We start from the raw sequence: 22,797 nt of genomic DNA on the forward strand, positions 1-22,797 counted from the left end.
AAGGTGAGACTCTCACCTCAGTTTTGTGTCCTAATTTCTCTCATCTTATCTAAAACCAGGTCAATAATTGTGCCTCCATTTGCCTGTTTCTAAAAAGATAGCAATAATTCCTGTTCTACCAGGACATTATGTGAAGTTTTATTAATTGACGGTTGCAAAAGGCATTAAGATCAAGAGAGAATAATTGCCTCAGTGAAGGTCGTAATTAGACATGTACCAAGAGATACAGCTGAGCGTCATCTGTGATGCTCATTTAATCTCATTCTTGTATTTTAGCTACAAGTGTGTGGGTGCTAAGGAGGAGAGCTGTTCTTACAAAGGCGACCACTGCGTGAAGTTTAAGCACTTTGTTACACTGACACCCGAACAACCCTATGCAAGTGATGGTATATACATTAGAGACAAGAGAAAGGTTCACTCTACAGTGAAGTACAAGAAATGGACCTTGCAGTGGAGCAGAGTAGACTTGTCTGAAGCAAGGCCATCAGCAATCCCTGGTCTGAGAGGGTTGTGCTGGAGAGGCTCGCCTGGCTTTCCTTGGCTGCGGGTCAGCTCAGGGGCCAGCATTAATCTGATCAAAAAGGGGATTGTGAAAATCTCATCCGAGTCAGGCTGTGAAATCATTCTCTTGAATCCTAATAATTTCTACAGCAACCAGTTGTCATGTCACGAAGAATTACGGTCTAAAGTTGGAGGAGTGGGGGGAAGAACAAGTTGACACTTTCATGAATCCCAAATCCTGCTGTAGGCAGAACTGGAACACTTCCTGTTGGAAAAATAATTATGTTTCTATATAGTGTGCTCTAAAAAGTTCCTTGTGAAATGTTAAGGCCTTTACTTCTAAATGTGATAGAACTGGGAAGTGTCCCAGGATTATCAGAAGAATTTGAGAAAAATCGAAGTTCATGCAGAAACTTTGGAGACAATTTCAAGAAGATATGCAACAGAATGATGGATTTTTGTACTCATAAAAGATTATAAATGACCTCATTTTAAAAAGAGCACTTTTTTTTCTTTTCTGCACTCTGCTCACTTTTCCACTGAATATTTTATGTAACAGAGTTTTGAATTAAAATTCAAGTCAAAAAACCCCCCACAAACACACCACCAAAGAACCACCCGTACACACTAATCAAAAGCAAAATGGGATTTCATTTCGCATTGCTTCTTTCTAATTAGGATGCTATTTGCATACGATATTTTCACAGCAAACCATGCAGATTTCTGACTGTTTGCAGCACTCCTACTCTGTGTGAATCTTGACAGTGAAGCTAGCTGCTCCTAGCTCGCCACAGTCTTACCACATGGTGGCAATATAACTTCCACCTTCCTGCTAAGGAGGTGAGTTGCCTCTGATTTCTTCCTTCATTACTTCTTACTCACTCTAATGATTATATTTGTAGGTGGCAATTACAGTCCTCTGAGTTTCTGCTTTCCATTTCCTCTATAAATTTAATAGAGTATTGTTGGGTTTATTTTTCAAATAAACTCTGCAACATTTCCAAGGACATTAAACCCTGTTATATGAGAGTTTTTCTTTTAGCTAATGCAATATTGCATGTTTCGCTGAGCTCTAATGAAGTTTTGAGGACCACTCCGGAATTATTCCTTTTTGCCAACACACATTCATATGCCCTTCTGTATTAACTCTTTCCCTCCAAGATACTACCTCTCTCCTTTAGCCTATGTTGCTTTTGTTGCCTCATTGGAATTGGAAAAAAAGAAAAAAAAGAGTCTCAAATGATTTAAAACCAGCTTAAAAATAATGCATAAAAGCAAAAAAGAAAAATTAGGAATATTTACACAACAATAATAATAATAATAAAAACAACAGTAAAAGATCCAGCCTGGAAAGGAATAACAGATACATAAGAAAAGGTGATCCATGAGAGATCAGGCCTTTGTAAACCACACTAAGAAGTAAACTTGTAGTCTTCATTTTAAATGACTGTGCTACTGAAAAAAATAATTTAAAAAAATCTGTTACTACTTCGTTTTAAAATCAGCATGTAGAGATAGTCTAGATCTAAAGTACAACGTAAACCTTTTTTCTGCATTTTTTGAAAAAGTGTTGATACTTCTCAGACTGGAACATAATAACTATTACCAGGTCTCAGCACAAAGGTATCATTCTCTGGTCCCTAGCCCAGGCATCACAGATTTAAGGCTTAATTGGTTATATTCAGGAATAAAGTACTATATAAGTCAGTGGAAACACTCAAAAAATAAAATAAATCTTAAAGCAAAACTCAGAGAAGGTAAAGGAACATCTACATTTGTTAGAGGTATCAACTTCTGCTTCGTTGTATAATTTTGCTCTGGTTCTAATATATAAATCAAGGTATTGTACATACTAAATGAGATTGTAATTGTGAATTTTACATCTACTTTTCTGGCACATTTGTGTGAATTATGGGAAATATTTTTCTGCTAATACATTGGAATTCAAATACTCTCCCTGACAGACTGCAGTGGATGTGCTTCGCTGTATAATTAGTACCAGATGAGACAAAGAGTGAATGTTTTCTTGGTGTAGCTTACACCCATATGGCCACTACAGTTGCAAAACCATCTAGGAAACCTAGCTACATCACAGGAAATTTTGTGGATAAAAACACAGAGCACTTGATAGCTTGCTTTGGTACTCTACAATGCTTCCACTCTCATTAAAATCTCAAAAATCCTTTAGAAGTGAAAAGAGATTCCTTCAAAATGCACAATTAACGAATTTGTTAATAAGAAGAATTTTAAATAATTAAAATAAATTACAGTGTTTAGCTCAGCAGCATTTTGTGTTGCCATGCTGTTTGATCTGACTCAAAACAATAGACTAAAATTTTCCAGTGCAGAGCGACGTACAAGAACTTTCATGGTCTTAAAACTTCTTATGGTTGGGGATTAGGGCACAACAAATTTTCAGTCTTTATCCAGAAGAAAAAAAAAAGGTAGTCTAATCATAATTTTCTGGCACTCAAACAATAGCTTGTCAAGCCGGTAGCACAAGCTGGCTGAAAGTGTGATCATTCAGCACCAAGATGACACACGTGACCACAGAAATGGCTGTGACCACTTTAGAAGAAAAGAACTGGGAAGAACAGAATCAAATCCAGCTCTACATGCCCCAGCTGTGCTATGGAAATATTTCTCAAAGTAAGAAACCCAGTTTGCAATGGAAAGAGCGGAAAGCAAGCAAAGAGGCTGGGGAAAACATAAGTGGTTGCTACTGTTCTTGCTGGAGGCTGCAGAGCTGAGCACACCTAGAGACACTGGTTTATTCTTCAGTCTTACGCCGTTGCAGTAGCTATGGTCTGGCTCTGCCTTGGCAGACAATGAAACCTGGCTCTTGATGTATCACTCCACCTCCAGACCCTGAGACATCTCAGTGGCTGTGGGCGAGGGCTGCAGGGAGGCAGCAGCAGGGTGCCAGGCCAGAGCAGCACCTGCTGTCGTTTCCCACGGGTTTGAAGGAAAACAGGTCCCACCAGTTACCGCGTTGCTCAGTCCTTGCAGTCCTCAGCCCGCATCCCAGGATACCAGGACATGATTAAAGGTTTCTGCTGTCCGCCTGGTTCGGTTCCTGCTGTCCCACGCTGGCTGCTTTGCACCGCTGCAGACCAGGAGCAGCCGTACCCACTGCAACCCGCCCTGCTGCAGGCACGTGGTGTTTGCAGGCAGCTGGTGTCCCCAGCCTGTCATGCAACGGCCAACACGTACCTCGCCACTTGTATTTTACTACTTGCGCATCTGAAAGATTTAAGATCACATTTAAAATATGCTATTTCCCTCCACTTTTCTAATTACTGTTAACTCTGTGGCATAGTTTCCCCTGTAGACCTGTACCCATTGAAGATTGGAAAACAGCTGCTGCAGAAGCTATGCCATATGGTAGTTACTTATAGCAACATAAACTAATTGAGTGTTGAGGGTGATGTAATCCCTGGATGCTTTACCTTTTAGAAATTGCTGGTATGTCAATCTGATTACTTTAAAGATCTGCCCTAGTTCTTCAGTTCTCCTGATCCAGAACAAAATCCAGGTATAGTCGCCTCCGTGTCCTGGTTGGTATTGACATTGCAGTCACCACTGATCTTCTTTTCCCCAATTTGAAAAATACCTTGTAGTGTAACACCCATATCCCTCATGTACTAAAGGTCTCCGGACTGTCCAGTGGAGAGCTGGCAGCTCGAAACACTGGTGCAAAAAAAGAGTCTTGTTTTCCCAGTACCAAGACCTGAGCATGTTGTTTATCATTCCTCATGCAACATCAAGCACATGCAGCACAGATAGGAATATTGAAGGTCGCTTTTCACATACAAAGATTTAACCTCCTGCCTGTTCTGCTGGAGGAAACGGTGGACTGCAGCTCTGCAGGGGCATCCCTCGTCCCCAGCCAGCCTTCGGCTGTAACTCACCCTTCGCGTTTCGCAGGTCATTACCTCCTCTGCTTTTCCGGTCAAAGACCCGCTCTGACCTCTGACTGTTTCCAACCGATATTAGGATTTGGAGTTGTAGTTTTTTAACTGCACTTCAGTTTGTTTTTTTGTCTTTTTTTTTTTTTTTCATTAGGAGAGCTGACATACATACACAAATTATGAGCTGACTTCTGTCATTATTGCTGATATTCTTTTGATTTTCCTACTATCATACAACAATGAAGAGGCCAACTCTCTAGTGAGAATCACATATCTCAGCAGAATTTTCATCCCTTTCATGTAGCTGTCACTCGTTGTAATTTGGACAGAGTACATTTATTTTTGTTTTTTTTATTTCTTACGGCAGATACTCTTTATTCAGGCCAAGGAGCAGTGAGAGAAAGAGGATAGCTATTTAAACAGCCTGTAGTTTTTGCACTGGCCCCTGAATTTCCATAAGCAAGGCTGCACCAAGGAAGAACCAGTACATCAAGAAAACAAACTACAGAAATTTACTTTTCAGGTCAAAGTCATGGAATTATGCACTAACATAAAATTTCTATGTCTATCTTTCAATTTGGTTGTTCTTTCTGCCCTTTTAATCACTTCTTGACTGCAGCACGTTAAAAATATTAAGCTTGGTTTTTTTCTTTAAAAGATGTTTTTCAACAAAAATTTCATGGCCACCCTCAGAAGAAAATCACCAATTTCGCTCAGGGGAATAATGAGGCAAATGTAAATTTATCAGGATAGAGAGCTCCATTCCCTACACCTATCTTGTACAAGCAGTTTATGTGTATTTACCCTATTGTACATAAAACCAGGTATTCTGTAACTTCTGAAGGGATATTCCAAAAGCTCTTACAGTGACTTCGTAATCTCAGAGCCAACATGTCTAACTGCAAAGAGATCAGAAAAAGGCATCAAAACTATACATAAAATAATATAATTGTAGGTCTAGAAGAAGCCCAAAGAAATCCTGTAATCTCCACCTTGCACTGAAATAGGATTGATGTTTATCTCAACAACCCATGACAAAAATCTAATTCACTCTTAAAAATCCCCAAGGACAGAGATCCCTACAGTATCCCTGGGCAACATGCCCTAACAGTTAAATTTTCCCCCAGTATTAATGTACATAGTTTTTGTACAAATTAACCCAATTCTTTTAATCTTCTACAATATTCTACAGCCTGGAAGATTCTTATGTGTGTCACACCCCCAAGCTCAATTCTACCAACAGAGAAATGATGCATTTTTGTTTTATCTGCAGTGAACCTGATCACCTAAATGTATTCTCTGTGTTTTGTCATATCAAACCACAGATATGATTTTATGGAGGAAAAACATAGCTCTCAAATTTGAGTGAATTTGCAAATACTCTCTAACATTCACACTCTTTTTTCTGGGAATAATTTTAGTTTAAGATATTTCCTTTGCAACCCTGGTAGTGGACATAAAGCATGAATATTACAGCAAGACCCTCGCATTCAGCGCCCTGGTGCAGATCCAGAGCACTGCTATTAGCTTCTGTGGAGTTATTCCAGACTTCAGACTAGCATGGCATAGGTCAAAATCTATTCTGCAATATTTAAAGTGCTAGTATACTAATTAGTTATTAAAAATACCAGCATAATCAGAAAATGGGGACACAGATCTCCAATAGAGTATTTAACCCAAGGCTACTGTAATGAATTTGGTGCAGAAAAATAGAACTCATGTACAAGCAGAAAACTGTAATAGCTCTGTTACAGAACGTTTAATATACCATTTTTTGGGAATATTTGACTCAGTGATACATATCTATTTTCAGATACTTACAGGTGCTACTTTCATATTCTGATACTGTTCTATGTATTTTATTTGTCAATTTTTCATTTTTATTCACATACTCTTGCTTAAGCAGAACAGTAGCTAACTAATTGGGTTTAATGTGGTTGCAAACTGTGTAGCTCTTTTCTCACATAAGGTAATTGAAGAGGTAACTGTATCCCTGACAAAGCAGTGGCAGTGAAATAACAGTGGAAAAGAGAAGGATTCTGCCACAGCAGCTGGTTAAATTTTGTGGGAAGTTGCACATCTCAACTAAATCTGCAGAGATCAAAAGATTTAGTCTGGATTTAAACTGCTGTAACTGAACACAATATGTGCTCTCATGTTTGCTATATAGACTGCAAATCTATTTTCAGGAAAAGCTTCATATAAATTTCAATAATCTCTTTAATCACATAGCCAAGCAGACCTGAACACTCACAACACTCACAAGTCACTCACAATTTGTTGCAATGCAGACGAGTGCTGCCTTATCTTAAAAGATTAAAATACTGGCCACAGCAGAGTATGACATTTTTATTTTTACTATTACTGCAAGTATATAAAAATCATCCACTGCTGATTGGGTGATTTCATCCAACAAAGAAACAATTTCATCCAGCAAAGAATGAATTGCAAGAGTCTGCATGGAACTATAAGAAACTATCTAAAATATTATAAAACCAGTTCAGACTTACTTAAAGTCTTCCCTCTGACTGTGACCAGGCTGGCATTGTACCTGGAAGTACAGTACCTAATTCTAGAAAGGAGAATTTTCTTTTCCTTTATCGACCTGAGCTGAGCTAGCATCGACGTCCTGCCTCCAAGCGTGATGCCAAGAGAAGCACGAAGACTCAGAGCTCTTCCTGAAGAAATGCACTTTTAAATAGAACCTCTGTGAAAGAAGAGTGCAAGCTTCAGGGCAAACACAAACAACTTCACTTGCTGAACACCTCTTGACTTAGAGTACTGGCAGCTGCTGGCTGACCAGTGACATCAGGACAGACATCTGGCTTCCTTCCACTGCCCCAAGGAGATCTCTGACCACAGTAAATAATATTCTGTTTTCCTTCCAAAAGCCATCCTGAAGCCTGAATGATGGCAATGCAAAAATTAGAGGATGACAGGTGTTGTGTTTGGCTGGCAGCCGCCTTCCAAACAACCTTCTGCAGAAAGGGAAGGTTAAAGGCTGGGCTAGAGCTGGCAAGGTTTATCGTGGTACGGTGCTGGATTTTGAAGCCAGTCCAGATAACAGCACATTTTAAAGTTTTCAGGAGCTTGCTGATTTCTAGGCAGGCATTTGCAACGTGCATTGTAAATGGTTCATTTTTCCCTGACCTTAGCCAACTGAGAAGGGCCAGAAGCCTGTTCCTGGTGATGCAATCTATAACGTGAGCTTCCCTATGACAGGGGAACCTCCACCAAAGCAAGAAGGTGAGGTTCTACCAAACCTTTCATGACATTATCTGGTGAAATTTAAGGCTCTCCTTTCCTCTGCTTTAACATGAATAAGGCAAAATAATGTTGCATCTAGTTCGTCTTCCTTGCAACAGAATTATGTGCAGTGGAAATATCCACTTCAAACACATGGCTGAGACCAAGAGCTCCTCTTCATTCTTATTTTGACTGCAACTGAAATGGCCAGATTTTACGCACATTTGCTATAAATGAGCATGCTAATTAAGGTGCACCAAAAAATAGTCACCTACATTTTCACATTTTCAACAGGCAGCTGAATAATGGCTAACTGGGAATTGTATGGCCCCAAGTGCTACACAACAGCTGCATATACTGAATGGGCAACACTGAATGATGTCCAATATGCAAAAGAGAGGAAAGCTTTCTATTTTAATATGGTGACAATGTCACTAAAGCACCACACTGGCTTTGCTACCTCACCTGAACAAGCATAGAAATGAGTGAACAAATTCCACGCAGCTTCCCCAAAAGCCCTGAATAACATCAGCACGTACTTGAGGACAAACTAGTGATTTTTAGACTTGGGGTACATTTGTGGCACTATCTGAGACCATTTCCCTGGTCCAAGTGTTTCCCTACGCTCCTTTACCCCATAGAACATGTGTAGAACTGCAAACGTATCCATGTCCATGAAATATTTTCTTTGTGACTGAAAATGTGAAAGTTCTTAAAAACAAATTAAAATCTGTATTCACTGTCCCAGCAATTCTTCACGTATCCTGTCAAAAAGGAATTATCTGTAGTCCCATTAGGGCTGGCCCCTTTTACTGTCTGGAGCCCTGGCTTTAGCATTATTTTGGGAAGAGATTTATTTATCCAGAATATCTTAAAAACTTCAGTGATGACTCAGTCTAATTCTTCATCTCATCCTCCCCCACCAGGTCTTGGAGCTACTAATTACTGGGAAAGGTTAGCCCTACACTGTGAAATATTAGGATATCTGATCTCCTTTTCTGGTGACACTGAACAGTAATTTTAGGAGTTACTTGCTTGCAGCCTAATTATGAATGTCCTTTTTCAAATTCAGGTATAATTTGATCATCAAAGTTCCTGTTTCCAAGCAGAAGTTCAGCGTTCTCATATTATACAATGCAAATTGAGCACATGGACAAATTAGGTAAGGCAGTGTTTCAGCAGACTTATCTAGCTTTTTTCCAATATTAGGACCATTTCTAGAGTCCCAGGATTAATACTTCTAAACTTAAGAAATAGATCTACTTCAGTTGCTTGAAATACTATAAGCATAAAAGATAGTGCTTAGAATAACTGCTATTTGAGTTGGCAGCTGCTACCAGGCACTGCACTTCTGAGACCAGCCGTACATGTTCTAAATATACTCTCTGATTTTTGTGAGATGCTGATTAAATTATGGAAAAGATTTTTCTTTATTACTGTGTTCTCTTTCCTCTCTTTATAAAGTCTAGAAAAGGAACAGAAAAACTATTAGCATGAATCAGCCAGTAGCTTTGGATGTGTAGTTCCCATAAGCTCAGAGAGAGTTTCAGGGAAATGTATGTGAGGGGAAACTGGGAGCCTTTACTAGATCTTGCAGCAAAAAATTCTGCAGTTTCATGGTCTTAATGACGGTGACATCCTGGCCTCTCCCACCAGGTGTCACTGCGAAGTCACATAAGAGGATCTGTCGGTGATAACGTAAGACACAGGCAGAATGAAGATTAATAAAGCATGCGAATCATAGCTGAAAAGGAGTCTTTTTTCACTCCTCCTCTTGCTCCCTAGGTAAAAATAAAGCATAGCAACACTGCTGTGCATTAACCTCAACAGAGCAGAGTATCAATTTTAAACGATGGATACATATAGCTCATATTGCGTAAGAGTTTTAAACTCGTGCCATGTGAGCTGGGGTTGGTGCTTGGCTGCGAGATGTGGTTCTCTGTGACATGAGGATGAGGAGACGTCCAGATGAGACATCAAAGCCCCAGTGTCAGGACTAAGTCTGGAATGGGGATGCTCACGTTGAGAGGATCTTTAGAGACTTACATGACAAACCCTCTGATCCCTCTGACAGTGACATGAGATGAGGGAGTAACTCACATGCATTTCTTCCTTTTGCAACCAAAGTCCCTAAAAAACAAAAATGTGTCCTGCAGACCAATTTGCGAAATAGCTTCTAAGGGACTGCTCTTACATCTGAGGGCACATGCAGCAAAACACAAGCAAAACCCTCAGTTTAACACTCTGTGGATGGGATAGGCCCATCTATAGGTGAAAATCCTTCCTCCCCCTCCCTCTGGAGACAGGAGCACAGACCACCATGTTGCATCCTGCTCCCCCATGATTTCCAAGCACGCACCTAGCAGCAGAACATGACTCCAGAAGTCATCTACCTCTATCTGTGAACACAGACTTGCTCAAAGGAGGTCACAGTAGGACTTTATAGCAGTGCAGCCCAGAAAAGGTCCCTGTCCTGCTCAGCAAAGCCATGTAAAGGGACCCTGAATTACCTTGCTGGGGTGTCCCCAGTCTGGCAGCAGCGTGCCAGCATGGAGGGAGGTCCTCCTGCCCCATTTCCCAGGATTCAGCATCATACAATCCTAAACTCAATGAGCTTCCAAACTGCAACACAGGGACACCACAACCTTCTCTTTGTTACTTAACAGGACCACACAGGCAACCGCTGGCAGAACGCCTTGCTGCCACCCTTTCTCACAACATCTGAACAGGCTCTCCGAATGCCTGGTAGCAAATGAAGATACTTTAATTACACCATGACAGAATTCATTTCTGTTGAAGAGTGCTCTAACAAAGTGTTTAGATGAAATGAATTTTACCTGCACTTTACTTTTTAAAATGCACATTACTTTTATTAAAGTACTATATATATAAAGAACATATAAATACTCTTATCCTATCACTTTGAAAGTACTTCGTGCTATACCACCAATTGTCTTAAAATGATCTTTAAGCCTCATTGTTGCTAAAACATATTCTCAAACCAACAATGATCATACAACAAACTGAAATAGAAAAGACTCTTTGCTGGTGCTATGCATTTAAATGCTTAGCTGGTTTCAGCTGCAGAACTTTAAACTCCCATTTATAGGATATCACTCCATTTTAGTATAAGCATCTATCAGGCACAGCTCCGAAAATGTTAAGTCAGACTATGAAAACATTGTCAATGCTTATTTTAGTAATAAAAACCTTGTTTAATCTATGCTTTCATGTTACAGTAATCTATGTATTAATCTATAACCTTCCAGCTAAATGCACTAAGTAGATTAAGCTCTGATTGATTTGAAATGTTTTTCACTATATTATCAAAAGTCTACAGATCAGCATAAATACCTCGAAGAAATTTTTTCTCCTTTGGCAGATTTACAAAAGCAGAGCTTAACTTGAATTGAAATGAACTTCTGCATTTTTCCAGGGCAAAACGCCTGTCAAATCTACTCTAGATCTGCTCTGCTTCCGGACTTAGTAAAAACCTGTGATTAATAGTACAGTGCATCTATTGTGTTATGACAAAAGCAATCACGTTATGAAGAAAAGTGTTCCCTCTGGGTCTACCATTCATATGAAGCGTCAGGAGTTACCCCAAATGGTGGCACTGCTGGGACTGCCATCTGCATAGCGTGCTGTGCAAACAGCTCTTGGAAAGGGTGGGGGGGATTTTTGTTGATGTGTTTTTGCCGATTACGATAAAAGACCTTAAAAATTGGCTTCCTCAAATAGAAAACACCAAGTGGGTTGGTTTGGGTTTTTTTTTGCACTGTGTTTAGGGAAAGTGAGAAGCAGGTTGTGAGCTGTCACAGTAACCCGGCTCGGCTGCCGTTGCTGGAGGTGGTGAACTTCAGCAACAAAAAGAGCACACAAGGGAAGAGGAGTGCGCTGAACTCTCTGTGATCCCTTTTCAGCATTGCTCACAGCTTCTTTGCAGACTATCTGCTGCTGATGGCTGCACAGATGGAACGAGATTTCTACATATGCTCAGCGTGCATCCTGGTAGCTCGCTGAGATGGCGGCAGTGCAAACAAACATGGGTTTGGCCAATCCCACCCAGCTCCATTAGAGAGGTGGGGAAGACTCATCTACAAACATCAGTGGGAATGCGGGAAGAGGAAAAATAGCCCTGAGGTGGTAAATTTCAATCTTTGCCCAGATTTCAAGCAATTCCAGTCAGGTAAGTTTGGATTTAAAATGTTGTTCCACTTTATCACACCGAAGAGGAGGCACCCAAGAAAAGGAGAGAACTTTGAAGAATAAAAGCGCCAGTAACAGTTGTTGGCAGAGCATCCCAGCTGCTGCTAGGGTAAAACTTCAGCCTCACTGACAACGATGCCTGAATTCCCATGGACTTCAGTGGGGAGGTGCCATCCATCTCCCAGTGGTTCTTACCCATTTACCACCACACAATACCCAATTTCTTCTAGGATCCTGCTCCATCCATCCATCCATGAATGCACAGAGCTGACACCTGAACACTACAGACCCATCCAATCCCGTGGCCCTACAGCTTGTTCAAGCATCTGCCACAAATCCTCAGTCCTGACTCCAGTCCCAGGTTTACCTCCATGAGGACTGCACAAGTGATGTAGTGCAAGAGAAGGAGGCTCAGCTCATACAGTCCAGCTCTGGGTTTGATTTTGGATTCTGCACCCCACCACTTGGGAACATTTATATCTCAGGTTTTCCTGTGGGTCCTTCTACACATTGCTTGTGAAGTAAGATAAGGTTTTATTTCACTATAAACTGTACTTGGAGACAAAGTGACATTTCCAAAGGGATGCTATATCCTAATTTCTGCAAAATGTACTCCCAGTGAATAGCAGGTTCAGTGGTCATACTCTGTACATGCTGCTCAGAGAGGTTACAGAACCTGGCTTGGTATAACCAGACTGTATTTGATCATACATTCATTTCTTATCCCAGCACATTAACATAAAGTTAACAAGAAAGTTCATTATAAAGGACAAACCTGAAAGTCAATGTCAGCCAAGAAAGTGCTTGAGCAATCCCGTAATTGAATAAAAATATGTGTCAGCAAAACAAGTGTCATCATGGGCTTGCTGGCGTGCTTGGAGTTCACTGGCTTGACAAACTCCTCTCAGCATGGTGCTTTGTGTGAGACTCTACGAGAAGACCTTATGTACTAAATGATGTTTATCAGCAAAATATGGGTACTAATATGCACATTTGACCTACAGAGTCAAGCAGGCCTGCCCACAACTTCAGCAACAAATTAAGAAAGAAAGAAAAATTAGCATTTTGTAACTTCTTAGCCACTCCTCTGGTTACAAAGTGCTCCACAAGGAGGACATTCACTTGCAAATATTCTGTGGTACAGTGTAAACACACATTTAAATATGAAAAGTAATCTAAACTGCTATCAGATTTTTCCACTGATGTGTTTGATGCGTTTGTACACTGATTTATGGGACCAGCTTCGCTGGGAGTGGCAAACAATTTATTTTATTTCCCTCACTGTTGAGTCCAACACCCCCAGCTTAGCTGTGGTACAGAGTAATTTAGGGAGTGATTCATATTTTTACACCAATTAATGGTGAATGGCATTTTGCAACCTATTCTGTTCCATTAAGCCTCAGGAAACTGGGAGCAGCCAACGGGGTACAGTCAATAGATGTATCTGGACAATTCTTTCTGTAGAGGTAAGAAAAGCTTGGGACTGTACTGGGACCTGCAGGAGAAAGTGTGACTTTAGAGGGAAACTGTGTCACAGGAAAGAGACACTGCCAAGTCCCAAAATCATGATCCTTGTGAAAGGGAACTGCTGGCAGCATTAGCCAGCAGCAGGGGGAGGGATGCATGTTGTGTGCATGTTATATATATATATGTATGCTCTCTCTATATATATTAATTTTAATTCTGATAAAGTATTAGCTTAAAAGCCTATAACATCCTCCAGAAGAACCGGGGATGGCTGGGATTCTTTCCTAAGCTGGTGAGCAGGTGAGAATATTTTGCAAGCAGCTGCTCACAGACACCTAAATGGCCATTTGCCAGCTGAAAGGACCAAAGTAAAGCAGTGCTCCAGCGATGATCCTCTACCCCATGAGGCCCATTTTCAAGGGAAAGAAGCCAGTTACTGTGAAGACCTGTCTGCTTTTAGAAAACTTTTAGGTAGCAAGATCTGGGCAGCTTCCAGGGCCCACATAGTGCTGTGGAAAACCACCAGTCAAGTAAAATTGTTTTCTCACTTCTTCCTTTAAAATAAAACCCCTTTCCCTCCCCTTTTCTGTCCTTTTCTGTGATTTGAAAACTGGCACGTCTATGAGTGATTGCAGGTGCCATTAAATAATGAAGCAGTTCTGTTCATTAAAGCTTGGTGATTTATTACTTTTGGACTAAGGGAAAGAAAAACAGCTGAAAACAGAATTCTTACATCATTTCACATTATTTCCAGTCCAGCACTTCAGACAACTGCTAGAATAGCAGATTTTCAGCTCCATGGTCCACCAGTCCCCAGTAATGCAATGCTGAACATCTAATTCCAGCCAGTTCTGTAAATCTAGGGTGTAACTTAAACTCATAACTAACTACTGCCCTAAATGTCATGTCCTACCTTCGTACAGCCAGTCGCTGAGCCCATTGAAAATAACACCTTCCTTTCCTGTGGAGACCACTCGGATGGCTTGTTTCCCCACATGGGCACAGTAATAGATGTTATTCTCAAAGATAAATATCTGATTTAAAGGGAAAAAGAAAAAGAGAACAGCATTAAGCAGTGGCTCCATTATAAAATATTGCATTTTGCTTTTACAATAATTGGCAGTACAAAATCACATATCACATTTTTGTAGCATCTTTTGTCAAAAAAGAATTTCAACAGCCTGCTTCCAATGCCATCAACTAATAGAAAGATGCTAATTTACAACAAACTGAAGCCTTGGTCCTTTGATATAAGCTTTATTTTTCTCGCTCCTGTCTTCATTTCAGAAATTGAATAGTGCAGTTAGAGGGCATGAAATGAAGAATGCCATCACTCAGGATTTTGAAAAAGTGGTCCAGGACACAGCAGCAGTTTGCAGAGCTGATGTTGATGCTATGTGGTGACTGAACTGGCTACTGGAAATGGCTTCTTGCTTTTTTCCAGCTGCTCCTGCTTCCTTAAAACACAGCTGGCAACCTATTAAATAAATCTGAATCCAGTTTTTAATGCAGATCCAACAAGACATGTGCTATTGAATAGGAGGCAGTCTATGTGACTGCAGCACGTTGGCCAACAAAGCACAAGGAGGTTGGTGTTTCGGCTGGGGAGCAGGTGCACATGCTCCAAGGACCCAAAGGGGTGTGCTAGACCTCCCGCCTTGCCCCGGTCCCCAGGTCACCTTTCTACAGGAACCAAGGTGGATGGGACAAAGGCACTCATGGGGTCTCACCTCCCTGCCAGCACGGATGCAGCTGCCATAACCCCCAGCCCGCCTTTGGAAACCTTTCCCCTCCTGTTGCAAAAATCTAGTGGATCCAGGTTGCTGAAAGATTAGATGATCAAAATGTCATGGGACCTCACAGCTCCTCAGGAGGGCAAGGGCAGGCCCACACCAAGGATCGCCATTGGGTACCTAAGCCTGCCTCTGCAAACACCTGCTCACACAGCTGGTGCTGTCTGTGGGAAAGCAATTCCAACCTGAAGAAGAATTTATAAATATAAAATTCTTATCAATCATAAAAATTTAAATCTGAGATTGTCAGGAAAGGAGCCCAACATAAGACTCTCAAATAAGCCTCCTGGTTTTTTTTAAAGCTAATTTCATGCGAGTCATTAGATCTACTGCTATGAGAATGCTTTTGGGAATCAGGCTGTTTATTTAGGTGTTTAAGTGCTGCTCAGTGAGCAAAACTTTAGCTAATCATTCAAAAAATACTGGTCCTTGGCATCAGTCTTTATCATCTGGTTAAATGCATTTTTCTGTGTTTTGCTGTCATTGATGACACAGATATTGTCCCCTCCTCTCCCCAAAGTGAACTGCATCCTGCTTAACTGGCACTCTTGTTTTTAAAATATTTTTAAACTCCATTCAGACTGCAAAGTTGTACTGAACAGGGTATCAGAAAGCCATTTAGACTGAAAGACCAACTGTTAACATAATTTAGTAGACATTTACAGATGGGGTTTTGTACACTTAAAGATATTGGAACAAATGTTAGGTATCTTTACCATGATACTAGAATGCAATTTCTCGTGTTACACTCATGAAAACACAGAATTGGGAAAAATATTTGCTTTCAGCTTCTGTTTCACATCCTATTACGGTATGTGTTTCACCTAAAGATGAGCTGGAAAGATTCCAGAAGAAAGTATAGATCCTAATTTAATTTTGGCAGCAGTTATAGTGAGTTTCCCTAAGGGTAAAAAGTATGACTAAAACCGTAGCTTGCTTTTATTCCTTTTAGCCTGCATGGATTTTTAAACTAAGAAAAGCTGCATCCAATTAATATTTTTTGAAAGTAAAAAATATGTTGTGGAAGATACTACATTCTCTTGCCTACCTTGATTTTTAGTAAGCAGAGGAGCCAGATGAGGGATGCCAAGTAAAGAATGTTATGTGTTAGCTAGTCTGCATATGGGAGGGTTATTGAAGCTTAAATGTACATAAAGGCCAATAGCATCCTGGCTTGTATCAGAAGTAGTGTGGCTATCAGGACTTGGGAAGTGATTGCCCCCTGTACTCGGCACTGGTGAGGCTGCACCTCGAATACTGTGTTCAGTTTTGGGCCCTTCAGCACAAGAAAGACATTGAGAAGGGCAGTGTGTCCAGAGAAGTGTCCAGAGAAGGGCAATGAAGCTGGTGAAGGGTCTAGAGCACAAGTCTTATGAGGAGCGGCTGAGGGAACTGGGGTTGTTTAGCCTGGAGAAAAGGAGGCTCAGGGGAGACCTCATCATCCTCTACAACCACCTGAAAGGAGGCTGTAGCAAGGTGGGGGTTGGTCTCTCCTCCCAAGTAACAAGTGATAGGACAAGAGGAAATGGCCTCAAGTTGCACCAGGGGATGCTTAGATTGGATATTAGGAAAAATTTCTTCACCAAAAGGGTTGTCAAGCACTAGAAGAGGCTGCCCAGGGAAGTGGTTGAGTCACCACCCCCAGAGATATTTAAAAGACATGTAGATGTGGTGCTTAGGGACATGGTTTAGTGGTGGACTTGGCAGTGCTAGGTTAACGGTTGAACTCAATGATCTTAAAGGTCTTTTCCAACCTAAATGATTCTATGACAAAAGTCAGGAAGAATAAGCAGAATAAGATACTTTGGGCCCAAATGAATCCAAATCTTTCTGTCCAAGAGCTAAATGTGCTGGGGGTGCTTGGGTGGGGCTCATTTGTGACAGGCACACAATCAAGCGGAGTTATTCAAGCAATGCAACCCTTTCCTTGCCCAGCTTCTCCCAGAAAATGAAGGTTTTGCAATATTTTGTAGTGTATTCAATTTTAAATGAATTTACAGGAAAAATAAAGAAGGTGGATTGACAACCTGTTCCTGCCCTTCGCTTCGTAAAGCATTGCAATGTTTTCTGTCTTCACTGCTTTGTCTTTCAAAGCTTCATTGCACTAATCAGGCTGCATGAGGTATCCAGTAGCTGCAATGGAAAAATAACATAGTGCTCTGACTTCAGACTGTCTCCCATGTAATTCAGAGCCAAACTGCAGCACCTCATAGAGAATTTAAAATTATCCTCCTAACTACAGTGCCTTGTACCCTAAAAACATCAACCATAATCAAGATAAAAGATAACTGAAGCAGCACAAGGAAGATTTCTGGGTAATGTATCTTATAAATTAAGAAAAAGCTTTTGAACTTCCATTATTCATCAAAAAGAAATGTCTTTGGATTACTTCACATTCTGGGTTGGAAAGACATTAGATGATATGATGAGATACCTATATAATATTTTTTACTGTTTTGGTTTTATGACATCAAAGCAGTGCTTTCTACCAAATGGTCAGAAACCTTAGAGCTAATTAGAGGATAAGAAATTTTTGTAAAGAAAAATAATTAAAAAATGTACAGACATCACTTTCACATTATTTTATGCTTGCTTTACATAGCAGTTCTAGACTAATGTAAAATGACAACAGAAGGGGTCAAGCTCAGTTTTATGTCTCTCTCTGTACAGAAGACAAAGATCAGACGTAAAATTTCTGGTGTCTTCTCTTTTGGTGTGCATATTTCAGCAAGACTTTACCCATGACATTCTTGCAATATATATGCCTTTTATCACAGACAGCACATAAAGTCCAACACTGAGCACAACTAATGGCATGGAAAATAAACCTGTGCTATGTCAGGAAGATATCCCCACATTGAATACCATGTCCATTTTCATCATGACACATTCAACGCAGAGGAAAGAGAAGATATTCTGAAAGAAGTAAGAAGAACGGAAACATCCATACATAGATTGAAGAAACTAAAATTGCTAACTCTGTAGAATAAACGAAGAAGACATAAGCTCTACAAGATAATGGAGAGAAAACAGAAAAAAGAAAAGGATGTTTTCACCCTTTCATTTCTCCAAAACAACAGGGAAACCAATGAAACCTAGAAGAAAGCTGTTTAAAAGTGGATAAAAATATTATTCCTAATGAAATCAGAATTAACTTGTGGAACTCCTTGCCACTAGATGTAACAGAAAACAAGAACTTCATTCTCTTCCTGCTGAATGTTCAATAGATGCTCAAAAGATGAAATACTTAACAAAGATAACTGGAACACCCAGGGGGACTAAGAAAAAGTGGGTTTTTTTTAAAATGCATTGGCTTAATCCCAGGGTAATAAAAATCAATGGGGATTTTCCTGTTGGCTTTATGTCGTTCAGGATGTCACCTGAAACTTTCAGCATAAGATATAACTCTTTAGCCTCAGGTATCAACACACCACTAGCTCATGTGGGCTGGGAAGAAATCTCTGCCTGTTTGCAACTTGTATTAGAACTGATTACTTCAAACCTTTTGACATCCTTGTATGACACAACTAATAGCGGAGAAAAAATACTAGACTGGTTGGACCACAAACCTGAGACAGGAGGAGAACTTTAAGCCAAAGATTAAGTATTTATCCAGTAAGATAAATTTATACAGTAAGGTAAATGTTTAAACTAACAACCAAATAAACTTAATTCACTTAAAACATACAAGAGCCTTAACAACACCGATTGATTTAAGGAGGATTCATTTAAAATGTTTTTGCAACTGCTTAAGGGCTTCTGAAGTAATGTTCTCTACCAAACTGACCCGGAATGGTACTAAGTAATTGTGCTGCAGTAATTAAAATACTGGTACTTTTAAAATGATTAATTTATGGACCTTTTCAGGAATCTAATGAAAACAATCTCTTTAAGACCACTGCAAAAGTCACAGTGACCAACTATTTTGAGCAGATGAATACTACACCTCCTTTTATGGTTGTTCAACCCACCTTCCTTCCAGCCAAAGAGGTGAATTAAATTCCTATTTCTTCACAGACCAAAAGGAAATAAATTCATATGCATTAATCTGCATTTTTACTGCTTCTATTTATTTTCCAACTGTAGGGTGGCATTCTAAGTTTATGTTCTCTTTACCCCATCATTTCTAACATGTATAACTTGTCAGCTGAATGAGCGACATCACTCAAATTTAGCATCTCCAAGCACAAAGTTAATGTCTGGGTGCTTATTACCTTAAATTATTAGCACATTGTAGAAGTGTGAATGTTTCCTACACATTAGAAGGCAGCCTTCCACAGTGCAAGGCCAGCCCACAGGATTTAACTGCGAGAGAGTAGTTAACATGGAAAGGTTGGCCATTTAACATGGAGAGTTTGGTCAACAAGAACTGGCCTTCATGTATAGACAGGCACAAAGTCTTGCCTTGACACTGTTTTAAATTCCAAATCAGCCCAAACTTCCTTGGAGGCTGAAAAAACCAGTCACAAAACGGAAGACTCAGTGAGTGGGGAAATATAACTACAAATCAACATGCTACCCTCTCCTCATCTGACATAATGTACTACAATGTTTTCTGGTTTTAATGTTAAAGCCTTCTTTTATTTTTTCCTCCCTGTGTAGAAGTCTGCTCTTTTGCTGGCAAACCAGTTTACCTGAGGGTGTATTCTGCAGAATAAATAAAATAACAGATTCATTTTATAATTCTGTGCATATCTCAGAAATGCTTATATTCATTTTGCAGAATCAGTAAAAAATATCTCTGTAAAGGTAATTGTCCATGGAGTTCACTGTTGTAGTTGCTGAACAAATGCACAGAAAAGACAATCCCTACCCCCACAGCATATAATTTTAATAGACAGAGAGGAACCATTGTCCCCATTCAACATGTGAAAAAATGAGAGACAGGGACAAGATTCAGGTGCCCAAACATAGGCACCTAGAGCCACTTTAAGCCCCTTCATGCATCTAAAACATCTGGCAGATATGATACAGGACATATGGGAAACCTCTGCTCTCATAGAGTAGCATCTAGAGGCCATGTACATTTAACACTATTCAGCTGAGGTGCTCTAGGAACTTATGTTTAAGCAGGCAAATCCTATTTTAAATGTCACACAGGAAGACTGGCAAAACCATGAGTCAAACTTGGGTAGCTTGAGCTCTATTCCAATGCCTTAACCATAAAAGCATCCTTACTGTAATTATTTCACATCAGGTAGGCTATTACAAGCTTGTGAAGACTGGGAGAGAAGAGATCTAAAATGTGCATTGTCCTGCCATGAACTGCATGTCTAACTGATCTGTTTATTGGCAGAGTCATGGTCAGCTTCAACATGATACTTACTTGAACTCATACTTCCTTCTGCAAAGGCAGACCTATGGCTACTGTAAAATCCCTTTTGCTGAATAATAAAGAAAAATAGTTCTTGTATGTATCCTGCTCTGTACATCTGCCATTGTACATTGCCAATGTACATTGATTGGTAGGATTCAATACTGCCTCATCTTGTGCAGGACTTTCTGTGGCCTTTTGTAGATGGCATGATCCAGTCTGCTTTAGACAGATGTCAAGTAGACTCAGCAGAGAGATGCAGGTACCAATGAAGACATAAAGGAAGCTAAAATCTGCCTAACTTCAGGGGATTATTCTTCAGCAGCTTTTATGGTGTGCTGGGTGCTCCCAAGTCCCAGTAAAGTCAATCAATGCAGTTCATGTAAGTTAGGTATCTACCACTTCCACTGAGTACAAACAGCCAACAAACAGTCAATGTCAGATGCCTTCATCCACCCAGGATCTGGTCCATTAGCTCTTTGAGGGTAATGGAAGCACAAGTGTGCATTCAAATTCGATCATCAGTAGATTAATATGGGAATAAAAAAATAAAATGCACAGTGAAAACAATATAGGAGAAGAGACCATCTGCCCTCCCAGCCCTACTGATAAGCCAGACTCTGGCTTCCTCATGTACATCCTTCAAATTCTCTGAAAGCCCTCTCCTCCTGCTGCAGGGCGGCACAGCCCCAAAAGAAAGACTGTAGCATATGTTCAATGATTATCGCCTTGATGCTGTTGCTCACAGTCCTAACCACGTCCAAGTCCTTGGGCTCTTCTACGTAAACCCCAATCACATCAAATTTCTTAAGCAACAGCCATCCATTTTGCCACACAAGCCCTATGAGAACATATTTGGGCAAATTAAATTAATCATCTGAGGTAAATCCAGACTTCTGTAAGGTTGGGCAGTCCTTGAATGGTGCAGAGCCGCATCACTCTTGTATATAAATGGGGATTCTACTGCCTGAAATCAATCTACGTCCAATTTAAGGTTCCTACCTACTTTCTGTCAATTATGTCTTCAATCAAGAGTGCATGTGAGCACTTGTATTGGGTTTACATGGCAAGGTTTTGGTAGCAGAGGGGGAAAGAGAGCTGCAGGGGTGGCTTCTGTGAGGAGACACCAGGAGCTGCCCTCATGTCGGACAGAGCCAGGTCCAGACGGCTCTAAGACAGACCCACTTCTGGTCAAAGCTGAGCCCCTCAGCAATGTTGGTAGTGCCTCTGTGACAATATATTTATAAAAGGGTAAAAACGCTGTGCAACAGATGTGAGAGGAGTGAGAAAATGTGAGAGAAACAGCCGTGCAGACACTAAGGTCAGTGAAGAAGGAGGGGGAGGAGGTGCTCCACGCACAAGAGCAGACATCACCATGATGAGGCAGGCTGTCCCCCTGCAGCCCATGGAGGTTAATGGTGGAGCAGATATCCACCTGCAGCCTGTGGAGGCCCCCATGCTGGAGCAAGTGGGTGCATGCTGAAGGAAGCTGCAGCTTGTGGAGAACCCACACTGGAGCAGGCTCTTGGCAGGACCTGTGACCCCATGGAGAGAAGCCCACACTGGAGCAGGATTTCTGGCAGGACCTGTGGCCCATGGGGGACCCACACTGGAGCAGTCTGTTCCTGAAGGACTGCACCCCATGGAAGGGACCCACACTGGAGCAGTTTGTGAAGAACTGTAGCCCGTGGGAAGGACCTATGTTGGAGAAGTTCGTGAAGGACTGTCTCCTATGGGAGGGACCCCATGCTGGAGCAGGGAAAGAGTGTGAGGAGGAAGGAGCAGCAGAGATGAAGCGTTATGAACTGACTGCAACCCCCATTCCCCATCCCCTGCTTTGCCTGGGGGGAGGAGGTAGAGAAATCAGGAGTGAAGTTGAGCCTGGGAAGAAGGGAGGGGTGGGGGGAAGGGAAGGTGGTTTTTGTTTTGTTTTATTTCTCACTATCCCAGTCTGTTACAATTAACTGGCAATAAATTCAATTAATTTCCCCACGTCGAGTCTGTTTTGCCCATGACGGCAATTGCTAAGTGATCTGCCTGTCCTTATCTTGACCCATGAGATTTTCATAGTATTTTCTCCCCCAGTTCCGTTGAGGAGGGGGAGTAATAGAACGGCTTGGTTGGCATCTGATAGCCAGCCAAGGTCAACCCACCGCAACAGTCCCACAGTTTAATCAAGGACATTTTTTTAACTTTTCAGTGTAAGATACTTCCTTAATTTTTTTTAACTTCTATTCATTTTTTTTTGGGTGTCAATGATAGAAAAGTTTTGTGCTGAACTGTATATTAACTATCTACATATTCATATGGTGTTACACTTCACATTGGTCTGAAAGCCTCAGAAAAATACACAGAT

General features: G+C 40.8%; 1 protein-coding gene across 1 annotated transcript in view; it reads right to left on the reverse strand.

Moving 5' to 3' along the window:
* Nucleotides 1–22,797, reverse strand: part of DPP6 (dipeptidyl peptidase like 6) — a 427,953-nt gene that overhangs the window by 76,012 nt on the left and 329,144 nt on the right. The window contains exon 8 of the mRNA XM_072851537.1: nt 14,248–14,368. Coding sequence (XP_072707638.1) covers nt 14,248–14,368 — 121 coding nt within the window. The remainder of the gene's footprint in view (nt 1–14,247; nt 14,369–22,797) is intronic.

This window comes from Ciconia boyciana, chromosome 2 (assembly GCF_034638445.1).
Source record: "Ciconia boyciana chromosome 2, ASM3463844v1, whole genome shotgun sequence".
NCBI lineage: Eukaryota > Metazoa > Chordata > Aves > Ciconiiformes > Ciconiidae > Ciconia > Ciconia boyciana.